The following is a 12,098-nucleotide window of genomic DNA, read 5'->3' as shown; positions in this document are numbered from 1 at the left end:
AGGCTCTCCGCAACTCGGCCACTTTAAGACTTGTGGACTTCAACTCCCAGAATTCCCCAGGCAGCAGAGGTGGTAGCCTCTCATCTTAAAGGGGCCGAGTTAAAACCAACAAACACAGATGCCAGTTTGGGAGTGGGAAGACCGGGAACTGCACCCTTCGGCAGGATTTAAGGCAGGCACGTCCAACCTTGGCCCCTTTGAGACTTGCGGGTCAACTCCCAGAATTTGCTGGCTGGGGAATAGGGGAGTTGAAGTCCACAAAAGTGGCCAAGGTTAGACAGCCCTGATGCGTCGGCTGGGCTTAGGGATCCGCTTAATTCCCACCCTGCAAGGGAATTGGACCCTACAGCTGGTCTATTGAGCCCGGAGTTATGATCATATGTCATTGTGGTTATTAAATGAAATGCCCACACGCTCCTGGCTCTCCCTGTTGCAGCTGTAATTAGGAGCATGTGGTACCTGGGATGTGTGTGTGTGTGGGGGGGGGCTGGTTTACTGAACAAGTGGTCGTAAGTCGAGGACTACCTGCATTACTGTGAAGCTGAAGGCGCCGTATTGGGGGGCAGGGCAGCCGTGGACCGTGACCGAGCCACGTCGAATGGGCAGGTGAAGCCCACAGCCTGTTTCCCCCAGCCACGTTAAAAATAAGCAGAAACCAGTGCAACGGTCAGCATTGAGTTCCACAAATATATTTGATAAACAGGGTAACGGCCAAACTGGCTCTCTTTTATGTTAGCACAACCAGAGCATTAATTTACATTCAGATTTCTTTTAGTACGTTTGTCTTTTCCCTGCAGCCGAGGGGTTCCGGTTGGCGTCCAGTACTTGGAATTCAGACTGGCGGTTCCTTTGGGCTGAAAACTGCTAAGCCCAGGGAGGGGGGAGGGGGCAGCCTGTACCGAATAAGGGGGGAGGGTATACTCTTCCCCTACTGCAGGGCTACAAACTCGCATTTCGCCAGCTGCGCCTTTAAAACTCTTGCAAGCAGCGCCTTGAAATCCGAGAGTTGGCCAGCCTCCGATTAAAAACATTTTTGTAACTCCAACATGCATCGCAAGCCAACAGAGGCGAAGGCCGGCCAGCCGTCCGTCCCCAGCCCCATTCTGCTGGCAATGTCTGCCTGACAGAGTTTTTGGTCAAAATCTGATGGCCGATTTCTGAAACACAGAAGCACCGTCTCCCACCCTTTTTAGTGGAAAATAAACGCGCTAGGCTGCAGAAAGGATTACTAACCTGTGGGGGGAAAGGCCCAAGGGGTGGGAAAGCCAACTTGGCCGAGGCCTCCAGCCTCAAGGAGGAGGACAGGGTGCATTCCTGGTGGTCAGTCTGGCCAGGCCAGGAAGCACCACCTGCACCCTGCACCCTCTCCTCCTCTGGAGGGATGAGGTTGGCCTTGGGGGGAGGCATAAAGGAAATCCTTTATCAGACCCCAGGAACAAATTTCCCGCTAAACAGGCAACAATTTATCCTCAATCTCCAACGGGGAAACCTCTCTGAAAATCGAGTCCTCACCACGTCTGCCTCTCCCCCTTTGGCAGGAAATACCGTGGCTGCTTTTTATAATTTGCTTTAAGGGCGTGGAAGAACCCCGAGGGCAGAGAGAAAAGGGGAGGGGGACACACCTCAGCTGGGTGGGCAAAAGGTCTGGGGAAGGGGCAAGAGGGACAGCTGCCTACTTGCAGCAGAAAAGGAGGTTTGGGGGCCTCAGAAGAGAAACTCTGCCACTCTTGACCCCGCAGACCACGAGGAGGCTGGCAAGGGCTCCTCTTTCTTCCAAACGCCTGGCTGAGCTCCTCGGAGGAGCTTACTCCTACGTTACACGCAGGTGGAGGAGGAGAGCCAAGGGAGAGAGAAGCCGGCCTTCGCCAGAGCCAGGATTACTATGGAAACCGCCCTGAGTTTCCCCCGCGATTGGCTTCCTTTCCTCAGCCTACGCTGGAAGGTTTATTGACAGCGCAAAGGGGAGGACAGAGGTGCGCTCTGGTGTGCCAGTCGGGGGGGGGGGACATTGGCAAGACTACAACAGGGAAATAAAAGCCCCCCCCCATGGGAAGGCCAAACATGGGTGCAGGAGAGACGGGAAGGCCTTGGTTTGAGCCTTGAGGAGACACGCAGGGAGATGCTGAACCTGTTGGCACGTGCCTGTTCTGGTTGCAGCCACACACATACACCCCCCCACACACACCTGGCCAACACAACGATTTCCCCCCTAACCCCAGAGGGAACCCAACTGGGCAAGGCTGACCCCCAACATCCGCTTGGTCGCAGTTATTCCTCGGGCCGCTGCTCGGCTCTTCCTCCTCCTCCTCCTCCGTGGGGAGAGCGGTGGTGGGCCGCCAGGGCGTAGAAGGGCAGGGGGCTTTCCTGGGGCAGCCTCAGGGCCTCTCTCAGGCTGGGCTTCCACTGTGGGTGGAGGAGGAGCTGCAAGGCAAGGCGGGCGTCAGTGGGGGTGGGGGGCTGTCCCAAAACCAATTGGGGGGTGGGGTTTTCTTACGGAAAGGCTGGAGGGGGGCAAGGGGCACTTTCAGTTTATTTCGGTACAATTAATTCCTTCTCCACCTTGTGACCCTCCAGGTGCCTGGACTTCGGTGCCCAGAATTCTTTGCTCTGCTAGCTGGGGGATTCTGGGGGTTGAAGCCCACACAGCCAAGTCTGAGGAACCTCATTTAAGAGGAACTGAGCTGCCCCCCCTCCGAATCTCTGGCTGCAGATGAAGTTGCTAGGCAACAGCGGCCTCCCACCTGGTTTGCATCTCAATTTGGCGATTGCCGCCCCCACCTGCCAACTGCTCACCTGGGCGCTGGTGCCTCTGCCCAGGAAGGGCCTCGCGTAGGGCTCCGGCGTCCTGGCGGGGGTCAGCAGGGGCGCAGGCAGGTCCCCGGCTTTCCCGATTCCTCGGGGGGAGAGCTGGGGCAGAGCCCCCCCCTCCTGCGCTTTCTGCCTTTGAAACAAGGAAGGGGAGATCAGGAGGGCTGGAAGGGATCGGTCTGGTCTCAGCTCAGGAGCCTCCACCCACCCAGGGGTGGCAAAAGAAGGCTGCAGCCGGTGGGGCACCCTGAGAGCAGCCAGACGGCTTGCGAGGGAAATGATGTCATTTGCAGTGCCGTAAACCTGCATTGCCAGCTGCAGCACTGGCCTCCGGCTCTTGGGCTCAGGAAGCGCAAAGCTTGCACGGCCTTGCAGTCACACTACAGCATCGCCCGTGGCGTGCCTGGTGGCACCGAACCAGGCTGGGGCGATTCCGGTGGGCTCCCTGCCACTTTCCGAGCAAGCTGTGGGGATCAATTCATCCCACTGCACTTCGATACCGTTGGCCCTTCGGACAAAGCAGGGCAGCACCCGTGTTCCCCGGGTCACGCGGACGGAGCCCTTGTGTTTGGCCCAGGGGTAGGCAACCTGGGCTCTTTTATCACTGGTGGACTTCAACTCCCAGAATTCCTGAGCCAGCATGGCTCAGCTGGGAAACCTCTCCCTTTCCCCTCAGCGTGGCTGGCTCAGGAATTCTGGGAGTTGAAGTCCACCAGTCATAAAAGAGCCCAGGTTGCCTACCCCTGGTTTAGTCAACCCAGAGTTGGGGTTCAGAATGTTGTGTGAACCAGCCAAGAAGCGTCGTGGCGGGCAACTGCTTTCCTAAAAGGGGCGGATGGGCGAACAAGCGGCCTTAAGCAGGCAATCAGGGTTTGTATCTCCCGAAGGGATGGGAAGATGGGACGGAACAGACTCCCAACCTCCAGCCACTGTTCTCATTCAGCAGGGAACACACACAGTCCCGGAGTTACCACTGGTTGCTTAGTGACCGTTCAAAGTTATCGTGGCTGCCCCCCCCCAAATCATACGGCCACATTTTGGGTGCTCGGCAACCGCTCTGCATTTACTGCCATTCACAGGCTCCCGTTTTTGCTGAAACCAATGTTTGCTTCCAGTTTTTGGTAAAAATGCCTGAGAGGAAACAACGGGTTCGCTTAGCAACCGTAGCTAAAAAGATTGTAAAATCAGGTCCGGTCACATGATGCCCTGCTTCGCGACCACCACAACTTATGACCATACTAGGCAGGCTCCATTACGGTTATAAGTTGAGGACTTTTGTACTTTTACAAGGCCTGGATTGGAGCTACCAGCGGCAGCGGCAGGAATCCCGGCCGCCAAGAGGGGGCAGCAGAGAGGGGCTGGGGATCCCCTGGGGCTTTCCCCACCTTCCCTGACCTAGCCCAGGTAGCCCTCATATAGTGGCCATTCAGAGTTAGAGCAGCACAAAAAAAAAGCAACCGATGACCGTTTTTCACTGTTACGACCTTCGCAGCAAGGACACTGGATCAAAATCTGAAACCTTGGCATTTGGCTCGTATTTACGACGGTTGCAGCCTCCCGGGGAGGGGTGTCACGCGAGCCCCTTTTGCGACTTTCTGAAAAGCAAAGTCAGTGGGGGAAGCCGGATTTGCTTAAAAACTGTGTTACTCGCTTAACGACGGCAGTGATTCACTTAACGACCGTGGCAAGAAAAGCGGTAACATTCACTTAACAAATGTCTCACTTAGCAACCTAAATGTTGGGCTCAACTGTGGTCATAAGTTGAGAACTACCTGTATTGTATGTATGTCAAGGGCGCCAAGGAGGGGGCAGCTGACCCCGGGCAGAGTTCAAAAGGAACGGGTGGGGGGGCCAGTCTGGGCCCTTCACGGCCGGCAGATGGAAACAAACCAGCGATGGGGCTGATCGTGCGGTTGGAAGACTTCCTCGTTCATGAACCGGACCCTGACCTTTGGCCCCGGGGCCCCAAAACGCCTGCCCACCCGCCCGCGCCTGCCCCAGGCTCCTCTGTCTTTGGAAAAGGCGGGGGCCCCTACTTGTCGATGCTGCTTTGCCGTCTCTTCACCTCCTCCAGATGGTACAAGACGGAGAAGCCCCGGAGGCGTGCCCGGCCTTTTCGCTCCGGCCCCTTCCTCTTCTTCTGACACAGCTCCTTGGGGGACGGGAGGCTCTGCGTGGTGGGGGCCACCTCCCAGGGCCAAGGGCCCCCCCCGCCTCCCGCAGGCCGCTGGGCTGCACAGCCGGACGTCTGGAGAGCAGAGAAGGCAAGAGGGGCTCAGCGACCGGCCTTCTAGCGGCCCTGCTGGAATTCTCCGCAGGAGGAACCAGAAGCCATTTCTATTTTAATCCAGCCTCTGCTTCGCAATCCGAAGACTGGAAGGTGTCGCCGGCCCCCTCGGAGCTTAACCACACGCCTCGGATCCCTGGACAGAGGAATAAATAAAGTTACCGGAAGTGATTCTACCTTTAGCGGAAATTTGGATCAGGTTAAAAGAGGAATTATCTTCTGCATCTGCGAAAGAAAAAGGGGAAGAGAAAATACTCCCTTTTCCAGAGACTGCAACAAATCCCAACACCGCCTGCAGGCTGGCTCTCTGGCTGAAAAGAAAGCAGGTTTTTTTCTTCTTCTTCTGTACTCTCCCTGCGTGTTAAGTTAAACCGTTGCCGGCTGCTGTTTAGGGCAGGGCATTAAGCCCAGGCGATGCCTTTTGCATGCAAGTGGCTTCCTCTGAAACACGCCCAGGATCACCTCCTTAGAAACGTTACGGAATGCTAATGCCCACAAAAAGGGGGCTGACTAATATGCCTGGACCCCAAATTTCCCCCCCCCCACACACACACACCTAAGATTCATCTTGGTTTAATACTCACTGACCTGGGGATCTGCCCCCTTTTGGGCTCCGCAGGGCTGGTGAAACCCCTTTGCCCAGCCGCTTCACAGCCTCCCCAGGCCCCCCCCCCCACGTGGCTCCTCAGATCTTGGGGCCACAATGTTTTTCTCCACGAGGCCCATGGTGCTAAACCAAACTCGGCTTCTGTGGTCTGTGCCCGACTGGATTCAGCTGCTTTGGGGAGCCCTCCACCATCCTGCACGCCGCCACGGGTGTGGGCCCAGCACCGCCGGGGTGGGTGGCAAGATTTGGGGGTTGGTGGGAAGACTTCTGTTTGGGTCAGCAGCCCCCTTACTCCCCACTCCCACCCAGCAAAGCCAAGGGCATCCATGACTGGCGCTGCGGGTGAGCCAAGCGTGACAAGATCCTCGCCCCTGTACAGACGCAGGCTCCCCTCCACTTCAGAAGGTAATTAATTCAGGAAAGCGAAGCGTGGAGGACGGAAGCAGAATATTTCCCAGCTTACCACGAGATGTGAATTTTAGCAACCAGATTCACCGCCTTTCCTTTATGTGTTCCAGGCAGCAATTCTCCTTCAGGAGAAGGTGGCAACTGCTGGAGCTCGCCTGGGCCCCCTCCTCCCTTCCTCTCCCCCAGAAGGAGCTCATCCCCTCGGCCTGCCAATCAATCTGTCTGTCGCCAGGATGGCTTGTCCATTTCTAAGGCGGCATTTGAGTAAGAACAGCGAAGCCAGCCATCGAAAGAGGGGCCCGCATTTGGGTGGGTGATCGGGAATGCCCTTGTAGGACGGATGCCAGGGAGACTCCTGATCCAGCAAAACGTGAGCCTGCCCTTCCAATTCTGGTTCGGAGGGCAAAGGCGGTGACCCCGAATGCTCAGCCCAAAGCGCCCATTCGACTTTGCCAAATGAATAATTTAGCACTGGGGGTCTTTGTCCTTCCCGGCCAGAGTGGTGGTCTTGGACCCCTGGCAGCGGAAGGCTGCTCCTGTCACTTGGCCCTGCCCAGAGGTCCTGTGCCATCTCAGCTCCTGGGACTAGGTGAGGATTGGGGTGCCTCCTGCCTCCAAGACTTTCCCCCCAAAGACCAGGGCACCCCAGTGCTGCACCTGGCGGGAGCCCCAAAAGGTGACAGAGATATCCCACCGTACGGACGTTACTTGCTGGGAGCCGTCATCGGTGCACCTGGTGATGCAGACAAAGGTGCCCACCTTAGGTGTGGACAGGAGAGGGAGGAGGACCTTCGGCCAGAGCATCCTCTGGACCACCCCGAGGACAGACTCTGCCGCTTGCTCGAAGGAGGCTGGTTCTCTCAGAGGGACCCCGAAACCTGGCTCAGCAAGGCAGGGCTTCCTTCGCAGGCTGAATCCTTGTGCGTCAGAGATTTTCCAGGTAAATCGTGACCTTCCTCGTCCTTGCTCAGTGGGGGCCCTTATAAAGCCTCAGGGTCCACCGAGGCACCCAGAAGCCCCATCTTAACCGACAGACGGGCTCTGCTTGCGGCCTCTACTTTCCACAGGGAGGAAGCAGGAGAAAAACCTGTAATTTAAAAGGAGGCCCCCTCGGGGCCATTCAAACCTACCAGCAGGGCTGGGGCCTCGTGGTACTCTTCCATCCAGAGGTAGCTGAAAGGTAAACGGGTTGGTAAGTACGACTGGCTTTTACTTCAGAATTCCTCATATATTAAACTTAGGAGAAAGAATCCGCTGTGGGAACTCAGCTAGGTCGTGTGCAAATGTTTAAATTTGGAATAATTGGCTATAATGACAAGCCGAAGTAAAATGAAACTTTGCAAATTCTGACTTAGTACCTACAAAGAGCGTGACGATGGCTCTTTTCTGCTTAGTCTCATTGGCAAATAAATCTTCCGGGAGCAAAAACTTCTCTTTTGCAAACAAAAGGGAGCCAGGGCTTCTTCCCACCCCCTAACATAGTACAGGTAGTCCTCAATTTACGACAAGCGAGCTGTTGCTAAGCATGACAGCTGTGAAGTGAGTTTTGCCCCATTTTCTTGCCACCGTTCTTATGTAAATCACCGCAGTTGTTAAGTTAGCTCCCCCCTTGACTGTGGCTGTCCCTGTGACTGTCGTGAGTCAGTTGCCGGCTGTCTGAATTTTGATCACAGAACCATGGAGATGCTGCGACCGACAACGGCCACAAGTGCCTTTGTTCCAGCGCCTTTGTAACTTGGAGCGGTCACTAAATGAGAGGCTATGAGTTTGAGGACTACCTGTGTCAGTGAGAGAAAATGAAAGGTGTTTTTCCCTGCGATATTATCTGCCAGGATCACGAAACGCACCTCGGCTGCTGAACAAGCCTGTCCCAAAAGTCCGGCATGCAACGGGCATCGCTGGAGGGGTTGGCTTCTGGCTGGCGTCTGCTGACCATCTTGGACTGCCTTGAAAACAGGATGATGCAAACCCATTAGCTTTTAGCCCGTTATTTTTGCAAGAAAATGGCTTTCTTGCGCACGGACACAGTCCGGTGTGCTGTTAAAACATCTCACATTGCTCGAATGTGGAAAACTGGAGAGGGAGCGTCTGATGGTGGTGGAATCAATACACGAAACATTTATATCAGGGGTCTTCAAACCTGGCCCTTTTATGACTTGTGGACTTCAACTCCCAGAATTCCTCAGCCAGGAGTTGAAGTCCACAAGTCATAAAAGGGCCAAGTTTGAAGACCCCTGACTTACATCCATGGATCCAGCTGCAGCTTTCATCTGAATTACGTGGCAATTCCCTTAATGCCGCTTCCTATTTCTTTTGAGATAATTCCAGGACAGGAAATCAAAGGCGTAATAAAACTAGCATTTCCTGGAAGTCAGTTGTTTTACTACAGAAATACAAGCTCGGGCTAAGAAGGAAAGGGGTAATAGTCCCTCCTGCAATGACGGATGAAGCCGTCTCAAAGTTTGGGACACATTATCAATGTCAAAGGAACCAGAGCAAAGCGAATTTGCTCCGAAGAAAAGTTCATATTTTATTAATAAATATAAAGCAGTAAAGTACTACTGAAGAAAGATTAAAATATCAGAAGCTCCACAAAATATGGTAGAGTGAGCCTAAGAAATGCAGTCGTTTGAAAGGTTGAATGTTCAGCAAAAAGCAGAAATTCAGCTCTATCCATTAGGACTCCTAAGAGTTTCTCTTGGGTCAAAATGGGAAGGACTAACCGCCGTGTAATAAAGCGGGGATGAAGGACTCCTTCCTGGGCCAAGGGTCAAACGGTGCAAAAGAGGAAGCAGTCATATCATAGCGGAGGTTCCAAACACCTTTGGCCAGTGCAAAAGTCCAATGTATGGAGCAGGATTTATCTTTGGGCAAATGTGTGCAAGGCCACACAGAAATTGAGCCCCAGGTGGCAGCAGAGACCCCAAACCCTCCTCTCTGCTGCCCTCTAGGAGCAGCCTGCAGTTCTGCTAACCAGAAATGGGAGCCCCAAACTTAATATCTGCCTTCAGGTTGATGTTTGGTGACAATCATAGCTCAAAAGATTGACAGAATAACTGGGCTTATACATCTGGCGAGAAGTAAGACATCCGCTGAGCTAATAGTTTGTCTCTACATTGCATTATTTGTTTACTTTTCAGGCACAACTAATCTAACAGATCCATGAATACTTATACAACTGATCTACAGGTAGTCCTCATTTAGCAACCACAGTAGGGACCCACAACTTGCTCATTAAGTGAAGTGGTTGATAAGTGGAGCCGCAACTGTGCTTATAGATTTAGATTTAGATTTTATTAGATTTATATACCGCCCTTTCCCGAAGGACTCAGGGCGGTTTACAGGGCATTTTAAAATCATACCAATACAAAATACAAAGTTAAAAGACAAATAAAAGATTAAATTATCCCTGAAAATAAAACCCAGTTAAAATTCTCAGCCTGGGTCAGAGAGCTCAAAGAGCCAAGTCTTCAGGTCTCGGTGGAATGAACGTAGGTCAGGGGTAGTCCTGAGCTCCACGGGCAGCTGGTTCCAGAGGGCAGGCGCACCCACAGAAAAGGCCCTCCCCCTGGGTGTTATCCGCCGGCAATCTTTTACCGCCGGCACCCTGAGAAGACCCTCTCTCTGCGAGCGCACTGGACGAATGATCTTATGATCTTCCTTCAACTTTTTTTCGCTTTACAGACTTGTGAAGGTCATGAGGATTGGTTTTTCACCACAGTGATGCACAGTTGCTGTATAAGGCAGTTGATAAACAAGGACAACCTGCGCAGCACTGAGTTGTTAAAGCCCACAACTAAGTAAATGGAAATATTACAACAGGTTTCAGGTCATTTGGGAAAACTTTGCAACGTATTTATGGCTTGAAAAATGGATTCAATTTTGATCACCCATTTATCATCTTCCGTTCCCCGAGTTCTTTGGCGTTAACTTATTAATATTTATTAGCATGGTTTAGCTCAATTCCTTTGCAATCATTTCAGAGCTTCAAAGATACGGAAAAGAATTAGACAACCATGCAGTCAGCAACACACCACGTGATGCCTCCCGAGGCAGAAAATATTGTTGAATTCACCATCTCCGTCACGAGCAGAAGCTCCTGGAGGGGTTTATATAACCCGTGTTCCACGTGGCCTGTCTTGAGTTCACACTTCCACTAACATTCACACCCCTTTGCCTCTGCTTCGGAGTGCGGCAGTGAGTCGAACGCAATAAATATACTGCTCAAAAAAATAAAGGGAACACAAGATAAGACATCCTACTATTAAATACAGTACATCGTGTTGTTTAAGCATTCCCTTTATTTTTCTGAGCAGTATATATCACAAGACCTAAATAAATTCTGCAAAGGCAGCTTGAATCCAAAGCAAGAGGCACTTCTGCAGATCAGCTCCCTCTGCCGCCTGCCGGCCACTCAGGCAGCCCCAGGGCTCACCCGTTTCCCTCTTCAATAAAGCAGCCTGACTTACAACCACAAATTAGCCCAAAATTTCCATTCCTAAACAAGACAGTTAAGTGAACTTTGCCCCATTTTACGACGCTGCAACAGTCGTAAGTACGTGCCAGTTGCCAAGTGTCCAAATTTTGATCAAATACCGCAATGGTCATAAGTGTGAGGACTGATCATAAATCCCCTTTGTCAGAGCTGTTGTAACTTTGAGCGCTCACTAAAGAAATGGTTGTAAGTTAAGGACTATCTGTACTATAAGGTGTAGGTTGCAATTGGCAGGCAAAGGCCCCTGAAAAGCATCAGCACTTAAATGTCTCTGAGGTGCCCCGTCATCCAAGTTGCCTCGCGGGGGTCCCAAAGGGGCTTTTGCAAAGGGCAACCCGACTTTGCACCCTGATTCGGGTGGCCCAGATAAACCCCCAAGTGGCCCCAACGACTCTCAGCGAGAGGGCCAAGGAGCAGATGACCGCAAGGAATATAAATCCTTCCGTTCCCCTCCCAGTCGGTCCGAACGGAAGAAGCTTCTTGGAGGGGAAGCGAAACGACTTCGAGGGGAAAAAAAAGGGCGCCCAGCTGCCTTTGGGAAAAAGCCCCCTCGGGACAAGGCTGGGACCCGGAGGGCGGCCAGCCTCCACAGACGCCCCTCGAGACGCTCCCTCCCCCGAAGGGGCTGGTTCAAAAGGCCAGCGGGATCTTTTTTTGCTTTTTTTCTCCGAAAACGTTTCACTTCTCACGCGAGGAGCTTCTTCCGTTCCGGAGGGGAAGCGAAACGTCTTCAAAGAAGCCCAGCTGCTTTTTCAAGAAAGCCCCTCCGGGACCCCCAGAGGTCCAGCAGCCGGGCCTCCTCCGCTCCTGCCCTCCGGCCGAGGGGGGGGCCGCGCAGGGGTCGGGGCCACCTACGTCACGAAGGGCCCCAGCGTGGCCCCGCCGCCTTCCTCCGCTCCGGGCGCCCCGTCCATCTTCCCGCCCCGCGAAGGAAGGCCCGGGGAAGGCTAGGCGGGGGGAGGCTCAGCCCGCTTTTCCCGGGGTCAGCCGCGGGAGGCCCTTCAGCCGGCTCGGAGCCCCGCTGGGAAGGCCCGGCGCGCCCAGGCCCAGAGGACTCCGGGGACCCTCAGCCGCCGCCGCCGCCCCCTCGACGGGAGACCGGGGGACTACGGCTCCCAGAATGCTCTGCCCGGGCGCCGCGGGGCACCACGGGAGCGCGCCGACACCCAGCGGCGGCCGGCAGGGGGCGCCCGGAGCGCGCGCGGGAGCCGGAGACTCGGCGGCCGCCAACAAAGGGCAGCGGGGGGGGGCGGGGGGTGAGCGGCGCCCCCGGGCGAGGAGGGGGGTGGTCCGGCTGGGGGAGGGGCGCGAGGGCGGGGGCAGGAGCGGGGGGGGATTTGCACCCCTGTTGCTGGGTGGGGGGCGCAGGTGAGACCCCCGCGGGGCTCCGTCCTACCTGGCGGGGCTGTTGTCGGGCCGGAGCGCGGCGCCCCTTTAAGAGCGAGCGGGGGGGGGGCGGCGCTGGCCGGTCTCGCGACACTCCCGCCCGCCCC

At 54.6% G+C, this 12,098-nt stretch overlaps 1 protein-coding gene across 3 annotated transcripts; it reads right to left on the bottom strand.

The window, feature by feature from the left end:
* Nucleotides 1-677: 677 nt before the first annotated feature.
* LOC308677976 (protein INCA1-like) lies at nucleotides 678-12,053 on the bottom strand. Of its 3 annotated transcripts, none has more exons than XM_081344727.1 (6): nucleotides 12,002-12,053; nucleotides 7,958-8,056; nucleotides 7,241-7,283; nucleotides 4,874-5,056; nucleotides 2,794-2,941; nucleotides 678-2,421 (listed from the first exon to the last, which is right to left on the bottom strand). In XM_081344727.1, exons 2-6 carry the CDS (start codon nucleotides 8,044-8,046, stop codon nucleotides 2,210-2,212), a joined length of 675 nt encoding a protein of 224 aa, XP_081200853.1. In that variant the 5' UTR covers nucleotides 8,047-8,056; nucleotides 12,002-12,053; the 3' UTR covers nucleotides 678-2,209. The 3 variants fall into 3 exon arrangements, with proteins under 3 accessions (XP_081200853.1, XP_081200852.1, XP_081200851.1); XM_081344726.1 differs by lacking the exon at nucleotides 12,002-12,053 and adding an exon at nucleotides 11,461-11,708 and having other exon boundaries at nucleotides 4,845-5,056; XM_081344725.1 differs by lacking the exon at nucleotides 12,002-12,053 and adding an exon at nucleotides 11,461-11,708.
* Between the last annotated feature and the right edge of the window lie 45 nt (nucleotides 12,054-12,098).

The sequence above is a fragment of the Vipera berus genome (genome assembly GCF_964194415.1).
Source record: "Vipera berus genome assembly, chromosome: Z".
Lineage (NCBI taxonomy): Eukaryota > Metazoa > Chordata > Lepidosauria > Squamata > Viperidae > Vipera > Vipera berus.
The sequence above is the reverse complement of the archived record's forward strand: the minus strand, read 5'-3'. Positions and strand labels throughout refer to the sequence as shown.

Bases quoted from the DNA above. Each gene is read 5' to 3' on its own strand.
- LOC308677976 (XM_081344725.1), bottom strand. From the start codon at position 11,519: ATGGACGGGGCGCCCGGAGCGGAGGAAGGCGGCGGGGCCACGCTGGGG. The intron at 8,057-11,460 runs GTAGGTGGCCCC...CCTGTTTTCAAG, and splicing joins ACGCTGGGGCCCTTCGTGAC to GCAGTCCAAGATGGTCAGCA. The intron at 2,942-4,873 runs GTGAAGAGACGG...CTTGTTTCAAAG, and splicing joins TCTTGTACCATCTGGAGGAG to GCAGAAAGCGCAGGAGGGGG.